General features: G+C 42.4%; 1 protein-coding gene across 1 annotated transcript; it reads left to right on the top strand.

The window, feature by feature from the left end:
- Positions 1–1,217: 1,217 nt before the first annotated feature.
- Positions 1,218–4,622, top strand: LOC105840381. The gene has a single exon (XM_012687297.2). It carries the CDS (start codon positions 1,218–1,220, stop codon positions 4,620–4,622), a length of 3,405 nt encoding a protein of 1,134 aa, XP_012542751.2.
- Positions 4,623–13,918: the final 9,296 nt, after the last annotated feature.

The following is a 13,918-nucleotide window of genomic DNA, read 5'->3' as shown; positions in this document are numbered from 1 at the left end:
GTAGAATGCCATTTGGATTAAAGACCGCGGGGGCATCCTTCACGCGAGCGATGGGTCTAGCGTTGGGAAAATCGGCGGCGGATTTCATGCTAGTCTATCTCGATGATATTCTTATCGCGTCGAACAACCGTGAGGAGCACCTCGTGCACGTGGCTTACGTACTGACGAAATTGCGCGAAGCGGGATTTAGATTGAACCGCGACAAATGTGAATTCGCGCGACAGCAGATAAAATTCTTGGGACATACATTTACCGAGCTAGAAGCCGAAATAAACGCCGAAATCAAGGCGGCTATACAAAACTTCCCGAGACCACGTAACAAGAAGGGACTACAGTCATTTTTGGGTCTAGTCAACTGGGACCGAAGGTTCGTGAAGAATCTTTCCAGACTGACCGAACCGTTAGAGAAATTGCTCAAAAAGAACCGTAAATTTAATTGGACCGAACGGCACCAAAGTGCGTTCACGCAAACGAAGCTAGCATTTAGCGAAGCACCGGCTCTATACCTGATAAGACCGGGATATAAGTTTGGAATTCAGACGGATGCGACAAGGACCGGCATCGGAGCAAGACTGTACCAATACAGGGACGATGAGGAGCAGAAGTATACCGTGGCGTATACGAGTCGAAAGCTCATCGGAGCGGAAAGAAATTATACCGTGACGGAGATCGAAGCACTGGCACTGGTAATAGCGTTACGCAAGTGGCACACATTGCTGCTGGGTAGACACGTACGCGTGCACACCGACCATAAGGCGCTAAAATTCCTAGGAACGTGCGTGAGAAACAACACGCGGATAGCACGTTGGTTTGCATTTTTGCAGGAATTCGATCTGGAGATCGTACATATCGCGGGTAAGGACAACGAAATAGCGGACGCATTATCCAGAAATACGGGTGAAACCGACGGATATGAGAACGACAAAACGATAGCGGTTATACGCGACACCACAGACGGCGCGAGAACCGAGGATTGGAGCGAGATGATACGCGAGGCGCAACAAAGAGACGACGAGATATGCGATTTGATACAAACCCGACCGGAAACGTACTTCGTGCGAAATGGACTAGCGCGCGTAGCAGACGCGAAGCAGGACCGAATCGTGTTACCAGCGAGGGCGTTATGGAAGATCGCGAGTTGAGCGCATAAACTTTTGATCCATTTTGGAACCGACAAACTTATAGGTTTCATGCGGGGATATTTTCACGGGCGAAATATGGCCAGAATAGCTAGAGACGTGGTTGCGTCGTGCAAGATCTGCCACGCGACTAAATATTACGCGAAACCCACAGTGGGAGAGCAATACTACGTATTACCCGACGAACCGAGAGAGGCGGTAGCGGTCGACATCTTTGGACCATTGCCAACCGCACAGAGAGGATACAAGTATGTCCTGGTAGTTATGGACAAATTTTCGAAGCATGTGAGGCTTTACCCCATGACTAATCAAAAATTGGACACTATAGCCGAAAGGATGGGAGAATATTTCGAGCAGATGGGCGTACCGAAGGAAGTATTGACTGACAACGGCGGGCAGTTTATAACGACGAGATGGGCAGAATTTGCGCGAGAGAACGGTTTCCAACCGAAGAAAACAACTCCGTACAACCCACAGTCGAACCCAGTCGAAAGAGTCATGCGAGAACTCGGACGCATCGTTCGAACCTACGCTAGTCATAGACAGGGCGTATGGAGCAAGATAATCCGAAGAGCCGAGGACGTATTGAACAGCACGATCCATTCGAGCACCGGATTTACGCCAAACGAATTACATTTCGATAGAACGGACAACTTCGGACTAAGGGAGGACCTTTTACCGGAGATCTATCAGGAGCAAGGACTGGAGGAAAAGATAGAAACCGCGAGGGAAAATCTCAAAGAAAACGCGGCGAAAAGAAAACGACAAGCCGACAGAAAATTACACGCGAAAGAGTACGAGCAAGGAGAGCGAGTCTGGGTGAAGTTACACCGACAATCAGACGCGAGCAGAAGGGTTACGAGAAAGATTTATTTGGTCTACGACGGACCGTATCGAATTTTGCGGGTGTTGAGAAAAAACGCCTACCTAATCGGCGACGACGAAGGAAACGTCATAGGGGCGTTCAACGCCAGACAAATCCGACCACACCGCGAATCCCAATTCCGACCGGACAACGGACAAACGGACAGTAATACCGAACAACCCGACGGAAACGGTGACAATCGCGAGATTAACGATCCAACGGATCAAAGCGAGATAGAAATATCTGATAGCGATAGAGGCGAAGAAACCGTACGTTTAGTTACGCGAAATACGGCTGATTCCGATCAAAGCGGGAGCGCGAACAGCGAGACGGGCGATCCGAACCGAGCGTCATCTACGAGCGAGTTAGGCGAGGAGAACGGATCGACGACGACCACCGTAAGCGAACGCGAACCGACGAAGGGCAACCGACGCGCGAACAAACGACGAAGACGCCGAAAAATGAATAGAATTAGCTCATCGAGCGATAGCGGCGAGAACGAACCGCCGATATACGATAGCGAGACAAGCGACGCGAGGGACCGTGATCCCGTTCTTACGAACAACGCGATCGTTAAACGCGAAAATCAAATAGTTACAGCCGAAACGGACGAACGAGTAAAGGTAATCAACCGCAACGAGGACGACAGCTTCGAACACAGGGTAGAAACAGACCGTGGATACGCGTACCGAAAGGGCAATAGATATACTACGCGAAGCGGAACTACGATCCACACGATAGAACAAGGCTATCACGTGAACGCTATGGTAAGGATACCGTACAGCGGAAGCGAGGAGTGGTTAACGCCACGAATCAGCGAATCGCAAAAAAGACGCGAAAAAACGCGAAGCAACATAGCTAGATTAAACAAATCATTAGGTAGATTAGAGAGGCGAGCGAACCAAGCGAGATCTTCGCGAAAAAACGAAATAAGCGACAGCGTAGTGGCGCAAGCGATTAAATTTTGCGAACGTCTAAGCGCGAGCGAAAGCGAAACAACACCGAGGAAAACATCAGACCAGGAGCAGTACAAACGGACGGCACGATCCAGCGAGGAGGCGAATCAAAGCTCTGTCGACAGCGCGAGGATCGCGAGTTCCGGCTCACGGTTTGACGACGACCAGCAAGGGCAAAACAGCGAGGAGAAGGAGGAAAGAACCATCTATTCGGATGAAACGACGGCGTACGTACCGGACAATCAACAGGGTAATCCACTAATCTGGGACGTATCACCAATAGCGAAGATCGAGGAAAACGATCAAGCGGATCAATCCGTGATAATCATAGAAAGCGACAGCGAAACCGAAAGTTATCGGGAAGCAAGTAAGATAGTATCGAAGATCGTAGCAGGATCGAGCGAGTACCTCAGATACACCGAGGATAACCGCGAAAAGAATCGATACCTGGCGAGCAAAAGCGAGTCGAGCGTTACTGTTATCGACGCGACGACGAGCGACGAAAGCGCAATCAAGCGAGAGACGGGAGACTCAACGACGACAACCGGCGAGTCAGTCCCGACGCGACCGTCAGAACAGACGCAAACAGAAATACATAGGGATTGCGAGGAGGTCATCGCGATCCTAATAGAAGCTGTACACAGGCGAACCATGGAGTATCCTGATTTCGTCGAGCTATTGAGAGAGGAAAGAGAAGCGAGAAGGACGTTTACCCAAACCCTCCGTGACAACAATAATGTAGAAGAAATCCAAAGTTGTATAGCGACAACGAAATCGTTCACACAGCGTTTCAACCAGAGAACACAACCTACACCTAGCGATGAATTGCAACGAGCCAACGAGGAGACCAAGGAAGAGTACACTCGTGCGATCATCAATTACAATCTGGAAACGCACAGAACCAGCGTCAATGACGTCGAGTTGAATCTAAAGAGACCGACAGGCGAGGACCTAGCCAAACTAAGGCTATTGGCCCACACAACCAGACATCCGTTAACAGAAGAGGATGAAGACATAGAATTTCACGTGCTCTTGATGTACAAGAACGGCACTGTGATCGCTAAGCAGTTCTTTCCGACCGAACCGAACCAAACGTTGGAAACAAACGCAATTATAAACATAATCGAAAGAACCGAAACTCCAAAGGGAAGGAAGGCTGACGAAGCTGAATCACAGCGAGACAGCGCTTCGGAGAAAAACGAGAAGATACGAGGCCAGAGACGTAAAGGGCGCAACGAGACAAAGAAAAGGAAGCGATTCTCAACGAGCGAGGAGGAGGATAGCAACTCCGAACCGATTAAAACCTCAAGGAGATCCAGATCCACTCAACGCGACCCAAGACGCAAAGCCAGAGTATTATCCCGAAACGAGAAGAAGATAGACGGCAGATCATCAAGAAGGCCGGAAACATACATACGGGACAAGGGGGGCAAATTTGCACCCAAGGTTAAAGTAATCGAGGAGAAAATTATAAGCGTAGCAATTACGCGAATCGACGAACCAAACGACGGGAAAACGGAGAAAGCGGCGACCAACGGCAAAAGCTGTGAGCCGGCGCGAGTGATTCAACCGTTAGTCGACAAGAGAGCTGAGAACACCGACGAACCTCAACCCTCTACATCCCAACAGGCAGACATCCTGGAAGGAAGACCACAAACGTAAACACAAAGAAAAAACACATGTAAATAGTGAACAAATTCCACACGAATAGTTATAAGATACATATAAGAAAACAAATATACCTACCGTATAAAATATAAAAAAGAACTAAAAAATAAAATACTTACCATATATATTACACTTACCTCATATACTCAAATAAAAATATATATACAGCATTATACTTACCTTAGAATTATACCTAGTTTAAAAACACATATAAATATATACTTACCTTGTGTGATTTAATAAAATAAATTAGTATTAAGAATACAACATTATAACCTAAATATTATTAAGAATAACACTTACCTATAAAATTCCTTTGTGTAAAAAACTAACCACATATTGTATTAATTTAACCGTATTACCTATACCTAACCGTAGGATAAGTATATTTAACCGTTAGAAATAATCAAATACAGATAATTAAGCGAACAAACATTATTATTAACCGTAGGATAAATCCTAAAAAGAAAAAACAAATACAAAAACCAAAGAAAAAATATTTCTTATTCTTAAGCGTACATATATACGTATTTCATATTATACTGTTAAAATAACATTAGACTATAAGTACAATTAATTACTAACGAACATATCTAACCGTTAAGTTATTCAATATTAAAACAGTTATGTAGCAACATACACCTAGAGTTAAAAACATATAGAGATAAGGAATAAAAGGAGAGACGCTGACGAACCAATTATGCCACCTCTTTATTTTATTTTATTTTGGCTCATTTTGAAGCCTTCGTCTCACAAAAATCGCCAAAAGGCGAGGAGATTGCGACCAACCGCCAATTGGCCGCTCGGTGACATGACCGATTCGTCATCGTCCGGGAATGCATGTGAACCGCGTAAAAGCGCAGAGAGGGAGCGAACGCGAAGTTAGCGCGAGAGAACGGCGAGGAGACGGCGAGTACAGCGGGAAAGCCCGATCCACCGTGATCGAACCGTGAAACTCGGTTAACGAGGTAAGAACACGGCGATAGACCAAAAAACTGACCGTAACAATGACAACGCACGGTGACAAACGGCGAACTGACCGTAATAACGACGACGCACGATAATGGACGGTGAACCGACCGTGACAATGACCATACACGGAGACAGACGGTAAACCGACCGTAGCAAAGAGAGAAAACGGTAAACGGACCGTAGAGACAAAAACAGACCGACGAAACGGTGCAGTGACCGTAGATACGGCGAGATACGGCGCGTATCCCCTCCGGAACAACGGGGCGTGGCGACGCATGCGCGGGACGACTCGGCCGATGGTGGGAGCGGTCGCTGGCAACCGGGAGCGACGGAACGGCAGAAAGAAGGTTCCGGGCGTTCGTACGAAACGGATATACTACGACGCGATAACAACCGGTACTTCCAACGAAAGTGAGAGTGATTCGGGCGTTTGTGATAATTAACGACGCGATACAACCGACACCTCGAGAGTCACGGACGACTCCTTTTCTTGATTTTTCCGTATTATCGGAATTAACGCGACGCGGGCGCGATTGCTCGAGGCCACGCGCGAGTGACCCGGGCGTTGTATCGAAACGTCTCGAACCGATCACGCGACGCGGCAACATTGTTTGCGCGCGACTGACCATCGCGTTGGTCAACGCGAGCGTTTCCGCCGACACACGCGCGAGTGTGTTAAGACGTGGATGAGTGAATGTGTGAGTGCGAGGCGAGCGTACCATTAAGGGCGCATAAGGGCGCTGAGGGCCCAGTGTAACCAAGTGTTTAAATAAATATTTTAGTGTTGTGAAACGCACTTGTGATTATTCCGCACCACACACCCCCACGCGACGTAATTGACGGCGATCCAGACGACCCGACCGAGGCGAACCGAAGGACGACCAGGCGGGCGGACGCTGAGACTGACCTTGGCGGTAATCATCGGTCAAACCGACCTGGCGACCACATGGACTACGCATCACTGCAACACGGATTATACGTTACGTAGGAGCGTAACGGTAAGCTAACAATTCGGATAAGCGTTGATAAGTGATATTTACGGGGAACGCGGGAACGCGAGTGCCTCGTCCGGCTACAACCTAACTTGTCACCTGTCAAAAGAAAACAGAGTGTCTACGTGTCTACCAAATAGAATATAAAATCAGAGAGAAACTTGAGGTTGCACATATTTTTCTACGAGTCTAAATACAATGCTTAAATTATATTTATAATACATAATGTGTATATAAACATAATATGTATTTATATATAATAATATATAATTTTTTAATAATCAATTTATATTACTTAACCTTACATGGGAAAATTAATGAAATATGCCTAAACCTTTTTTTAAAATATATTGTGTTTTAATATTCATTTTGTTCACGATTATTAAATATTAATAATTACAAATAAAAAAATATATATATTGTATTCTTGCATTTACAATCAAAATAAACCGCCATCGAAAACGTCATATCCGATATCTGGTTTTACCCCAAGACGGCACATCTGCGAATCTCTGTTATAGTATCTCTATATTTTCATATATTCTGTCTCTTTTTGTGTTGGACATCCCCACCACTCCGTTTTCTAGAAGGAAAGAAGGGCACATACATAGACCTTATAGATATGGGCCGGTATTCATAGTCAAATCTTATTTCAAGATCGTCTCAAGCAATGTCTTAAGATGCTAATACGGCTCTGTGATTGGTTGATGGCATCTTAAGACAGTACTTAAGATGATCTTAAATATAAGATCCGACTATGAATACCGGCCATGGACCGACAATTGCCTACAGTTTGTGTATAGAAAACGGTGTCCAGAAGAGGTGCGAGAGAGAAACAGACTTTTTAATACTTCTTTCTCTAAAGTTACCGGAAATAACTATCGCGCATGTTAGCACACATGCATACATATGTATATACATATATATACACACACATAAGTTAAAACACGTGACCAAAACGTATCCAATCATTGGATTTCAATGTATAATATGTACAAGCATGCGCGAAACATATTTTTGGACTCTTTAGAGAGAGAAGTATGGACACGGTTTCGTTTTCTCAGTATTGCCAGTCCATATCTACCCAGCTAACCATTTGCTGCCAAATTGTCAGCAGACTGCTAAAAATTTCTTGCGGAATCAGATTGCCAAAACCATGGCCTACTGTGTCCTCGAGTGCGCCCAAATTGCAAGCAAAAATTGTTATCAAATCCTGATATCAAATTGGGTGCAACACCAGAGCAGACCTGTCACTAGCAATACAATGACAGATTCACGCAGCAAATTGAGAACAGATGTTGCAACGTAAACTCACAGCAGATTTACGCCAAATATGCAACAGATCTGTATTCATAAATGATGACAGATTGGCGACAGATTTGTCGAATCTTTTCATTTCTTGTTTCATCACAGTTATAATTTTATTTGAGAATCGATGTAAGCAATCTCCTGGAAAGATTTATTAATTCAGGAGTAAAAACAGATTAAATAATTTACCCAACCCTCTCCTTAGCATCTAATATTTCCTATAAGAGAGCCTCAATTGACCTATCTATTTTCTCCCTTTATATCGCAGGTATATCATCTATTCTAGGTGCAATTAATTTCATTAAATTTCTTTATAGTTAAATCTCACTCCCCAAAAAATGAAAATACTACCAGTTCTGTATCATAAAAGTATAATGTGGCGGTCTTCCGTCACATCGGACTCCTCCGCAGGTGCAGCGAAGGAAGATAATTTTTGCTTACCTTAGTCGCGTTGCGAGTGGTCTTTATGTAGCGAGTTGACTGCATTTTACTCCCGAGAAAGTAAGCCGCCTATCGACGGTGCCGCACTTTTTATTGCCAATTTGACATTTCGACAGATCTGCTGCATTTCTGGTATCAATCTGTCGCGTACTTTGACACACAAATGTTGTTGCATTTCTACAGGCAATTTGCTGACATTGTTTGCACTTTGGTGTTTGTCGTCAATCTGTTATCAATACTTTCAATAAATCTGCTCGTAGTTCCCTATTATTTTGTCATGTATTCTGATGACAGACGTTGCTAAATATTTGCTGAATATCTGCTAATAGTGTTTGCAATGACAAGATATGTTTCTCATTTGTCGCTTTTTTGGCAACAGAATCTGTTGCCAACATTTGTCACAGCAGAAATGGTTATAGGGGTATAAAGTCTATGGGCACATACGAGCGGTACGACAGGTACGAGCATAGAGATATATAATATAGAGTCAACCTTCTGTGAGCGGAGCTGTCCGCATCTTCTATGGGATAGAATGATATGTAGTAAGGTGTTGTCTTCGTCACTCAGCTAGTCTGGTGGGAGATTCAGAGGCGCGCTCCCTTTTTGGGTCCAAATGCAACGCGCAAATAATCTTCTTTCGAACATTTGAACCCAATTCTTATTGGCCGACTACTGCGCATACGTGATGTTGGTTCACCTTTCTTATTACATCATGGGCTGTTACAATTAGTACAAAAAATTTTTACATACGAAAGTAATACTAGTATTACTTTCGTATATAAAAATTTTTTGTATTCCCAGTGAACACAGTAATATAGCAGCAGTGTAACAGCAATGTAACCGAATATAACAGGTTACGTTACTCTGAAATTACACATAACTTACATGTAAGTTAGAATTTCCGACTCAGCAATATAACATGTTATAATTACATGTTATCTAACCGTTACACAACAGTTACAAAGAAAAATAAAATAAAATAATAATTTCATTTTTTTGAAATTATTTTTATTAACAGCACATAGTACATTTAGGATAAATTTTTATTAATTAATTAAATTTAAATTATGTTATTTTTTATTTTATTCTTATTTGCCGCTGCTAGGTTTGAACCCGGGACCTTAGGATTACGAACCTTGTACTCTACCTGCTACGCCAATTTGACTCATCGATATGGGTACTTGTTATTGTCTACATGTACCTATATGTAAACTGACGCGACTATATTATTTTTTATAAAAGCAATTAAATTTTGCAAAACATTAAAAATAAATAGCATTAATTTATTTACTTATTAATTTCATTGTTAAATTTATCTTTTTCTATAACCTTAATAATTTGATGGAAATTGCGATCTATTTAGCAAATCTTTGAAGCGTTCAAATGATTAATTAGATGGTTAATTATATATATAGATCATAATTCTAAGAAAAATTGAATAGTATACATTTATTATTGTTTTTGTTCAACACATGATGAATTTAGATTTTGTGCATTTTTTGTTTGCAGTAATTGTAGACAAACCGTTATTTTTGAAAACATTATCTTTATAATAATTTATTTTATTATTAAATAGATCTGTCATTCAGGATATGTTATAATGTCTGATTTCTGAGTCAACTACGACGCATCGTTCTGTAATAACATTGATACGAACGTGTTATGTTATCCCACACAGCACACTTTATCCTAGGGATGTCACTAGGATGTCATTTTGGGATATCGCAATATCGTTGGATATCCGTGGACCGTCTGTGATATCCAAGGGATATCCAAGGGATGCACAAATGTCCACCGATTTGACATCCTGCAGATATCTCAAACGATATCCAGAGGATGTCCAAGAGATTTCCTGTGATATCGTAATATACCCTAGTAAAAAAATTTGTCAAAATTTAAAAAATTTTTTTTAGGATTTCTGATAAATATTCCGATTTTTTATAAGAATTGAAACATTTCTCGGAAAAACTTTAAAAATAAAAAATTTTGATTAATTTAGAAAATTTTTGAATATTTCTAAGTATTTTTGAGAGTTTCTAAGAATTGAAAAAAACTTGAACAAAAAATAAAAAATTCTAATTATTTTTACGGTAATCTTGTAAATGGAAGAAGACTATAACAACATGTTTCAGCCAAGCCACAGTCGTACCCGTTAAAGCATGTTTAATCTCTATATCTGAGAAAACGGTCACCCATCCAAGTGTCAACCATCGCCGACGTTGCTTGACTTCGAAGACCGTACGCATCTTAACGCCACGTGATAATCCATGAACACTTCTTGTCTATGCATACATATTTGTTATGCATACATATCATTACAAGAGATGTTATCAGAAGGATGAAATATGTATGTATAGTTAACTTATATTTTTATGAATAAATATGAAGTTTTAGTTTTTTATTCATTTTTACATATGCGTGCAAAATAGCATGTGGAATAACTTATTAAAAAGTTTGTTTTTGCTCTGTTTGTATAAAATCAAAAAAATTTTTTAATGTCATTTTTTATAATTTTTTAGTATTATTAATATATACCACATTATTTTGATAAGTGTATTTTCTTTATGTTCTGTTTTAATTTACGTTTCTTAGAGATTTAATTAACGCTTTTGTCACTCGTTTATTACATTATAATTCACTTTTCCTTTACACTTGATTTACGCTCTATTAATTGTAGAGATATAAGATATGATGGAATATTATCTGGATGTGTAATAGGATATCGTAAGATATTATAGAATATCTTACAATATCTTATAATATTTTAAGATATTTTTGGGGGATATCGAAATATATTAATGGGACATCATATGATATCTTAAGATATTTTACGATATTTTAAGATATTTTTATAGGATATCCCGGGAGCTACTCATTGAGATATCCGTGGGATCGCCTTCGTCTGTCTGGGATAATTTGGGATATCCTCAAGATAAAGTGTGCTGTGTGGGACGATTATACAATTTTTATTGAATAACTGTAACGCCAAAACGATGTATAACAGCTAGATCACTTGCGTATAACAAATATTACGTAACAGGTTATTTCCATGTCATATAGCACCTACATATCACAAAAATAACAATGTTAAATTACATGTAACTTCCATGTTATATTGCCGCTATAAAATGTGTTCACTGAGTTAATTGTAACAGCCTAAGGCCCAAGTAGGCACCAAGTAGGTAGGCTTGTACCTATCGTACCGCTCGTATGTGCCCTTCTTTCCTTCTAGAAAACGGAGTGGTTGGGATGACCAACACGAAAAGAGACAGAATATATAAAAATATATTCATATCTTTGTCGATTCTCCCCACGCGGACTCCGGCATATAGCAATGGCCTCTCTATTAATACAAGCTCTATGTATATATATAATACATTGCAATAACTTTTACAGTCTCAAGATCATAAATATCGTGTCTTCGTTTTATTGTCGTATAAAGTTTGGCTAGAGCACTAAAAAAGTAGGTATTCTCACGTCCGCCATTTTTCTTCAAACTAGCAAGTAACTAGCATAATGTTTTACATATATAATACATCGCAATAACCTTTACAGTCTCAAGATCATAAATATCGTGTCTTCGTTTCATTGTCGCATAAAGTTTGGCTTCCAAAGATTATTGACGTATATATATACAAAACATACCTAATTTTTTCTGCTAGTTAAAAGAAAAATGACGGACGTGAAAATACTCACTTTTATAGTGTTTTAGTTTGGCGTTTCCAAACATTATTGACGTATATATGTACAAAGCATACCTAACTTTTCATGCTAGTTACTTGCTAGTTTGAAGAAAAATGGCAGACGTGAGAATACCTACTTTTCTAGTGCTTGTAACGAACCACGTTCCTCAGCGGCTAACAGCGACCGCGAGGCCCGGCCGGCCATCCGCCGGGCCAAGAAACGGGCGAAGCGTGCCCGTAATAAGTTCTCCACGCCGCCGAGATGACGCGCATCTCGGAGGCGCTTTGCCTCCCTCCTCTCGAGCCAGCATCCCGGCCCGAGGGGAGATGTAACCGAGAGGAGGCCGAGGAGTCCCGAGTCGTTGCCAGGGACCATATATAAGGCCGCCCGGCAGCGATAGAGATCACTTCTCGTATCCCGTCCGACTCACTCCGACGAGAAAAGAAAACCTCACGAGCCAGAAAACGGTGGAGTGTTCTCCGTCATTGCCGAGAGTTCTCGGCCTAGCTCGTTTCATTCCCATCCGCGCTAGCAAACAACGGGGGTAGAGCGTGCTCTGTCTCCGCCGAGAGCTCTCGGCAGCCAGCCCGAATCCACACCAACCACATCCTCTCGGCCCGGTAACCGACACGGAGTGTTCTCCGTCTCTCCCCGAGCGTACTCGGGGCCGACGCCGTTTCTCGAAAACGAACCGAAATTCACAGAATGCCGCAACAATTCAAATGTCGCACAAGAAAAACTTCGGACGCGAGACACCCGCTTCCACACCGCGCGCCCGCCGGCTACCAAGCCTGAACGTCGGGCTCGTTACCGCGCACCGCCCGCCGCACCGCGCACCGCGGACATACCATCATACCAAACAGCCGATCGGCTGGCTGTCACGCGCGCGGGTACTGATCGCCGAAATCTCATCGCGTATAACGCATCTGTACATAATTCTCCTGCTCCGCTGTAAATATCCGCAAACCTGTCTCTATTGTAAAATAAAGAATAAAGTATATCGTCCAGCTAACTATTGCATTTCTGCTGTCTCTGAGCCCTTTTCGCTCTGACCTTTTCCCGACGAGCTAACGTCTCCGCGCGAAAACGGTCGTTACATGCTTTACTAATAGTGATAGCAGAGATAAACCTGAGAGCGGCCACCGCGGCCTTTTCCGTGCGACCGATATTTGACCAGCATTAGCGCCAAACGTGGATGTAAAGTCTGTTTTACATTAATTGCAAGCAGCTAGTTGCGACTTGCGACATCCAATAGGCGCTTAGTTTCTAGTTAAAGCTCGACATTTATTGGGTGTTGCAAATTACAACTGGCGACTGCAATTAATGTAGAACGGGCTTTACATCCACGTTTGGCGCTGATGCTAGTCAAATATTGGTCGCACGAAAAAAGCCGCGGTGGCCGCTCTCAGGTTCCTCTCTGGTAATAGTAAGGCATTATAAAAGTGAGTATTCTCACGTCCGCCATTTTTCTTTTAACTAGCAGGAAAAATTAGGTATGTTTTGTATATATATACAGGGAGTCCCAGAGCATACTGGTCACTGTTCATAAAAAGGTAGATGGGATCGAGATGAAGATAAAAGTTCAATATTGTTGTGGGTTTGGTCTGCTAATAATCGAGATATAAATTTTTTAAATTATGCGAATGAAAGCGCGCCTTGCGCGCCGAAGGAAGGGTTTGAGCCGCTCGAGCTATAGCACGGCCTACTGTTTCAAGCATTGGCTGTCGGCGGCGGCGGGGGAAAGAAGGAGAAGCGTGGCATCGTCGCCATTCTCACGTCTCGTTGCACCGCGCCTAAGCTTGCGTCGATGACTGCTACGCACACTCGCGATTGCATGACGAGATTATAAATTATTAATAAAAATAGGACAAATTTAAATCGTAATAAACTTTT

This window comes from Monomorium pharaonis, chromosome 8, assembly GCF_013373865.1.
Source record: "Monomorium pharaonis isolate MP-MQ-018 chromosome 8, ASM1337386v2, whole genome shotgun sequence".
NCBI classification, from domain to species: domain Eukaryota; kingdom Metazoa; phylum Arthropoda; class Insecta; order Hymenoptera; family Formicidae; genus Monomorium; species Monomorium pharaonis.
This window is presented reverse-complemented; position numbering and strand designations above follow the sequence as displayed.